Here is a 7,548-nt window from a genome sequence, read left to right on the forward strand (position 1 = left end):
AATGCAGAAATGAATTCTCAAACCTCTCAAAATTCTCAAGAAAATTGTCTGAATACATAATTAGGAAAAAAAAAAAGACTTTCATTGAAAGGATTGCTGTGAGATGCAAGTTAATATATTTCTTCCTGTATTTTTTTTTTTTTTTAAATATGGGGTTTTACACAAAATTATTTGAAGGCTTGAGTGGAAAACTGTTGCCTTATAGTATTTTGTTTTACTGAAAATATGCATTATGCATCTACATGCTTTAGTTTATAAATATGTTTTAAGATTGCTGTAATTTAGAAGGCTTCACTTTTGGCTGATTTGTAAGAAATTGAATTCATTTCTACAACAGACGGATCTTGCACTGAGTACCAGACTGAAACTGAGCTGAGGGCTGGGGGCTTTCAGAACTACCACAAATGAAGCAGTACTGAAATTCTTAAAATGGTAATGATTGTATTAGAAAGGCCTTTTTTCCCCTTACAGTAAGATCTGTAGGTTTTCTTTAGAGTTGCTAATGAAACTGCCAACCCTGAAGCTACAGGGATAATTTTCAGCGTTTAAATGGCTACTCTTATTTCTGTATTCAGCACGCATTTACTAATGAGTGTTTCTCTGGTGTTGGTGCCAAACAAAAGAATTGAGGACAAAATATCATGAAATTGGATGATGCTGTTTAACAGTAGGGAAGAATTACAGAACTGGTGGATGAGGCAGAACAGCTGATGTCATCTACCTGGATTTCTGCAAAGCATTTGACACTGCTCCACACAACATCCCTGTCTCTCAACTGGAGAGACATCAATTTGATGGATGGACCACTCAGTGGATAAAGAATTGGCTGGATGCCACACACAGAGAATTGTGGTTAACAGCTCGATGTCCAGCTGGAGATGGTAAAAAGTGGTGTCTCTCAGGGGTTACTGTTTGGACCGATCCTGTTCAACATCTTTGTCAGCAACATGGACAATGGGATTGAGGCTCCCAAAGCAAGTTTGCTGATGACCTCATAGCAGCCTTCCAGTTTCTGAAAGGTGTCTACAAGGATGCTGGAGAGGGACTCTTCACAAGGGACTGTAGCAATAGGACAATGGGTAATGGGTTCAAACTTTAACAGGGGAAGTTTAGGTTAGATAGAAAGAAGGGTGGTGAGGCACTGGAACAGGTTGCTCAAGGAAGTTGTGAATGCTCCATCCCTGGCAGTGTTCAAAGCAAGACTGGAGAGTCTTGGGTGACATGGTGTAGGTGTGGTGTCCCTGCCCATGGCATGGGGGTTGGAACTTGATGATCTTAAGATCCTTTCTAACCCTAACTATTCTATGATTCTATAATCAATGCTTAGCATGTTTCTCTTGGGTTTTCATTTAGTTATTTTGTTGGTTTGCTTTTAATTTGAAATAGGCATGATCTTGTCCTGACATTTGTATGACCTGCTACATTCAGTATTAAAGGCTTTACTTCTAGTTATACCTCAATGCAGGAATTATGTTTAGACAAAGATTTTCACTCCTACAAAACAGGAGTATCCCATTGTTCTTCATATTATCTGTTGTCTTATAATGTGTCAAGAAGATTAATGCCTTGGATATTCTGATAATTCCTATATTACCTATTTTTTGCCTTTTGAGGCCTTTGTCATTTCTTTCAATTCTCCTCTGAGTCAGAATATTTTTGTTAGGTATACACTGCCGTTGAACATGCCATTCAGCTACATGTGTTATACATTGGAACGAGCAGGAAAAGCTAGTGTCTGGGGTTTTCTTATCTCATTGCCAATTACAGCTGACATAAGTAGCTGTACAGGAAACAAAATATGAGAATTTCTATAGCTATTCTTGCTATGGAGTTTCATGGAGTTGAGTTGACTGGAAGGTCTTGAGAAGCCGTTGTTTAGAGAGGACAGTTCACACTTAAATATTTGATACTAATTTAATGTTCTCCTTCTCCCTTCTTTCTTTCAGGCTATTCAAACTCCAGAAAGACCAGTACCAAATAAATTATGAATGTTGAACAAGATGACCTTACATCCACAGCAGATAATGATAGGTCCTAGGTTTAACAGGGCCCTATTTGACCCCCTGCTTGTGGTGCTGCTGGCTCTTCAGCTTCTTGTGGTGGCTGGTCTAGTGAGGGCTCAGACTTGCCCTTCTGTCTGCTCCTGCAGCAACCAGTTCAGTAAAGTGATTTGCGTACGGAAAAATCTGAGAGACGTGCCAGACGGCATCTCCACCAACACCCGGTTACTCAATCTCCATGAGAACCAGATCCAAATCATTAAAGTTAATAGCTTCAAGCATCTGAGGCACTTAGAAATCCTGCAGCTCAGTAGGAATCACATCAGAACAATTGAAATTGGGGCTTTCAATGGTCTGACCAATCTCAACACTTTGGAACTCTTTGACAATCGTCTGACCACTATCCCAAATGGGGCTTTTGTATACCTGTCAAAACTGAAGGAACTGTGGCTGAGAAACAACCCCATTGAGAGCATCCCTTCTTATGCTTTTAATAGAATCCCTTCTCTACGGAGGTTGGATTTGGGGGAATTGAAAAGGCTTTCATACATCTCAGAAGGTGCCTTTGAAGGTTTGTCCAACTTGAGGTATTTGAACCTTGCCATGTGCAATCTTCGAGAGATTCCTAACCTCACCCCACTTGTAAAACTGGATGAGTTAGATCTTTCTGGGAATCACCTTACTGCTATCCGGCCAGGTTCTTTCCAAGGGTTAATGCATCTTCAGAAATTGTGGATGATACAGTCCCAGATTCAAGTGATAGAAAGGAATGCTTTCGATAACCTTCAGTCACTTGTAGAGATCAATCTGGCACACAACAATCTAACACTACTGCCTCATGACCTGTTCACACCACTCCACCTAGAAAGGATTCACTTGCATCACAACCCTTGGAACTGCAACTGTGATATCCTTTGGCTTAGCTGGTGGATTAAAGACAAGGCACCTTCTAATACTGCGTGCTGTGCCCGTTGTCACACACCTCCCAGTTTAAAAGGAAGGTACATTGGTGAGCTGGACCTGAATTACTTCACTTGTTATGCTCCGGTCATAGTGGAGCCACCAGCAGACCTCAATGTCACAGAAGGCATGGCTGCAGAGATGAAATGCCGGGCATCAACCTCCCTGACCTCTGTATCTTGGATTACTCCAAATGGATCTGTTATGACACATGGGGCATACAGAGTTCGTATTGCTGTGCTTAGTGATGGCACATTAAATTTTACAAAGGTAACTGTGCAAGACACGGGTTTGTATACATGCATGGTGAGTAACTCTGTCGGAAATACCACAGCTTCTGCCACACTGAACGTGACTGCCCTGGATAACCCTGGTTACACTTACTTTTCAACCGTCACAGTAGAGACTGTAGAACCTTCTCAGGATGAGGCACAGACCACAGAGCAGGTTGGGCCCACACCAGTTACCAACTGGGAGACTACTAACATGACAACCTCACTCACTCCACAGAGCACAAGATCAACAGAAAAAATGTTCACCATTCCTGTGACAGACGCAAACAACGGGATCCCAGGAATAGATGAGGTTATGAAGACTACCAAAATCATAATTGGTTGTTTTGTGGCTATCACTCTCATGGCTGCTGTGATGCTGGTAATTTTCTACAAAATGAGGAAACAGCATCACCGGCAGAACCATCATGCTCCAACACGGACTGTAGAGATTATTAATGTGGATGATGAGCTTACAGGTGACACACCCATAGAGAGTCACTTGCCCATGCCAGCAATAGAGCATGAGCACCTAAATCACTATAACTCTTATAAATCTCCTTTCAACCACACAACCACAGTTAACACAATAAATTCAATACACAGTTCAGTGCATGAACCGTTATTGATCCGAATGAACTCAAAAGACAATGTACAAGAAACTCAAATCTAAAACGTTTATGACATTATGGGGTAGGGGTGGGGATGACAAAAGATGATTTATAAAACAAATGACACAAATGACTGGGCTAATCTACTGTTTCAAAAAAATGTCTTTACAAAGAAAAAGAAATTTATTTATTAAAAATTCTATTGTGATCTAAAGCAGACAAAATTATGTGTATTCCTCAGAACCTGTTTTTGCTGCACTTATTTGCCCTCTTTGTTCCCGTTTTAATTCCCACCCTACCCTGATTTCCATTCACCATATTTTTCATAGGAGATCTCAATTCCCTAAAAGAAGTGGTCTAGGAAATTTTGTAAGAATTCTGTTACTTTGGGGGAATTTTTATGGTGAATACTAGTGGTGAGTTCGGTTTATTTTGTCACTTTTTCTTCTTTTTTTTTCCCTCATTGCCTTTTTGAAATTATTCATAGAGAATGGAACCATAACATCAACTTTACAAGTGAGAAAAACAAACAATCAAACCTTATTTTTCCCATGTAATGATTTGCTCTGTATTTACTGAAAGCACCGTTGTGTGAAAAAATTGAAAAAGTAAAAGCAGTAACAAACAAAACCCCAAGAAATTAATTTACTTGTGAAAACCTATGAACCCCATGATCTTTTAGGCAATTCTAGAACAGAATTTGTAGTTCAAACACTAAACAAAGATTATAAATAAAATATTGGGTTTTTCTGTACTTGAATATAGCTCATTTTTAGTGTGGCTTTGAACATCAAGATTTGTTAAAATTCTTACAATATTCTGCTGTGATGGTCCAAAACACAATCACTTTAAAGAGAATAATTAAGTCATTTTGGATCATTACTGAAGCATAACATAGTTTTCATTTTAGTTTATGTAAGCAGCATACTGACAACTAAGGGTGAGTGAATTTTAATGCAAGATTAAGATCCTTCCTTCTAATGGTGCTTTCAACTATCTGTATAATATAGCAAGATGCATTTCAGAATGCCAGGAAGTTTTGCAAGGACTTGCAGTTATCACGGAATTTATTGGACAGAGCTAAAAAGAAATTTGTTCTGGGTTTGTTTTGTTGTTTTTGTTTTGGTTTTTTTTTGTAATTTATAACTGTCAATAAGAAAATTCAACTTTACATTAAAGCTGGCGTTTTCCAGTTCAGTTGTTCTAGGACTCCTGAACATAAATATGAAACACATTTAGCTGTCTGTAATACCTCTAATCAGAGCTGTATCCCTATGAAATCAAAATGCTGGTAACAGAGTAACTCAAAGGAAGAAATCTGAAAATTTCGGCTTAAAAAAAAACCAAATCAGAGGAGAGCATAGGTTACTGTAATTTCATGACTGTTAGACTCCCTGTAGAGTAACCAGTTTACATTAATTTAAACTCAAATTCTTTTACCAACAGAAAACTTACATCCTTTTCTATTTATGTATGTTCACTGGATTTAGCATATTGGTATAGGCATGGTGTATACCTTGCATGCAGAAAGCTAAAAAGAAGACTTTTAGTAAGAAAAAACAGCTTCAGAACACTGTTCTTCCAAGTAGACGTTCTGCCAAGTTAAACTACTTGATGCATTGGCAATTGAATAGAAGCATTTTAAGGCAATATAGGTGGGGAAAAAGAATCATACAAATCATCTCTGAATATCTTTTCACCTATTTTCTTCCTTTACCACACTTACTGTGAGTTTTCAAGGTCCTGTGCCAGGTAAATAATGTTCTTGGTTCATATCAAAATCGCTTTGGAGCTTTCTAGTATGCAATAGCATGCAGAATGCAGACCCTTCTGAACAGTGAATTTCTGTAAATTTAAGAAGAAGCTTCTGCTAGGTTGAAGTGGTAAATGTCTCTTGCTGGATGCACAGTTCTCAAGGTTGCAAGTGAATACTGTAGTAAGAAGGCCTGATTCAAAGAGGACACAGTGAAGATAGCTGATGGTGAATCACACCCTGCAAGGAGTCTGATAAATATAACACAAAATGAAACCAGAAATTCTATAATAATCTCAAAGAAACATTTGCAAGACATTATCCTTTGATGTACTACATGAAAAGTAATATCTACTCCAAGGGAATTTTAACAGAGGACAAAGATGGACCTGAATGTAAAATGTTTCAGTTCTGATTCTTAGCTTTGCCTATTTCTTCAAAATGCATTGGAGCATTTCATTGGCGATTTCATTTAAGCATTGTGGCAGGGTGTACAGAAACACTGCAATTACACATTTCTATTTGTACTTTATCCATCTGTCTAATAACATTGTGTCTATGACCAGTGCTTATCTGAAAATTGGAAAAATTCTTTCCAGGAAACCTAGGGCCATCTATCAACAGGTTTATGTAAAAAAATTATGGCTATTCTCCAAACAGTATTTGTGAAAGCATTTACGGTCACCATGGTTTTATAAGCAGGTAGTTTTTACTAACTCCTAAATATTATGCATGGGAGGTCTTTAAGAAAGAGGTGTAACTATTGCTAAGTGGGACAGTGGGTCAGTGACAATCTTTATTCCTCTATGGGGTAATACAAAATAATATCAGTGACTTTTTTAAACAGTATTTGATTGGGTAAGTATACACATATTATGTGGAAACTATATTAGTTATTTTCCCAGCATCTTCCCTATCCCTCTTGGAGCCACAGAGATTATTTCTGACTCCTTCCTACTTCTATAAAACACTCATTATTTTCATAGATTAATTAAATACCAGAGTTAGAGAACATCACAGTTTATATCATGCACTGAGCTCTGAAATAAAGTGAGAGGAGTGCTGTGCTCTCTTGTTTTGATGCTGAAATCACATGCCAATACAGCCTGTTACTACTCCAGAGACTACAATGTTAAGAATGAAGCATGAGTCTTCTATATGGCAGAGCACAAGTGATAGAAAGTTCTCATGATTTTTTTCTTGCAGGTGACCACATTTTAGATTGTGTGATGTAAAAATAATAATAATAAAAAAAAAACAAAAAACCAAGGGATCTTGGTTATGAGCTATCACTTTTAGTGGGCTCATGAGAAAGGAAGAATTATTCTTCAGTTCATTTGATGGAGTTTGAAGACATTTCTCTGCTGTCCTGTGCAAATACGAAATGCACACACATTTTCTTTCTGGAATTGCCATCAAGTCTTAACAAATCTTGCCATATGCAGAAGCAACATGTAAAAAGCATAGCGAGTGAGTTCCATTCAATTCATCATACAAGGCAGACATTTTATTTTACTTTGAAAAGGGCTAAATGTGTGGAAATTATGACAGTAATTGTGGTGGTTGGGTTTTTTTGCTAAAATACTCTAATGTGTTAAAAATAATGTATAATGATTACAAGATTCCCTGTCCCCACTGATGGCATTATAGGTTGATCACAGACTTAGAGAAAAGATAATTAAGTTAATATTGTGTTTAGCTTAGCTTCATAACTTTGTAAAAAGATTTCATAACAGCTGCTATGAGCTTTTATATGTCAGATGCAACCATTACTGTAGCCTTTTCAATGAGAAGAATGGAAAATCTTTTCCACTTATTTGCCCTTCCCTAAAATTTATATTTCATTTTTTTTTGTGAGGTAAATACAACATTTCTGAAATGTTCACTTTATTTCTAAGTCCAGGCAGTGAAGGCCCACGACGTGTCAGGAACTATCTTGCAATTTCATACCA

At 37.7% G+C, this 7,548-nt stretch overlaps 1 protein-coding gene across 4 annotated transcripts in view; it reads left to right on the forward strand.

Moving 5' to 3' along the window:
• LOC130605698 (leucine-rich repeat-containing protein 4C) overlaps nt 1–4,057 on the forward strand; it is a 242,186-nt gene extending 238,129 nt beyond the window's left edge. For all 4 annotated transcript variants that reach the window (XM_057421404.1, XM_057421403.1, XM_057421405.1 and 1 more), the window contains one exon: nt 1,947–4,057. In XM_057421404.1, the coding sequence (XP_057277387.1) occupies nt 1,989–3,905 (1,917 nt within the window). In that variant the 5' untranslated portion in view covers nt 1,947–1,988 and the 3' untranslated portion in view covers nt 3,906–4,057. The remainder of the gene's footprint in view (nt 1–1,946) is intronic.
• Nucleotides 4,058–7,548: the final 3,491 nt, after the last annotated feature.

Source organism: Pezoporus wallicus, unplaced genomic scaffold, assembly GCF_028554395.1.
Source record: "Pezoporus wallicus isolate ANWC-B61680 ecotype Strahan unplaced genomic scaffold, APGP_CSIRO_Pwel_v1 contig_5042, whole genome shotgun sequence".
NCBI classification, from domain to species: domain Eukaryota; kingdom Metazoa; phylum Chordata; class Aves; order Psittaciformes; family Psittacidae; genus Pezoporus; species Pezoporus wallicus.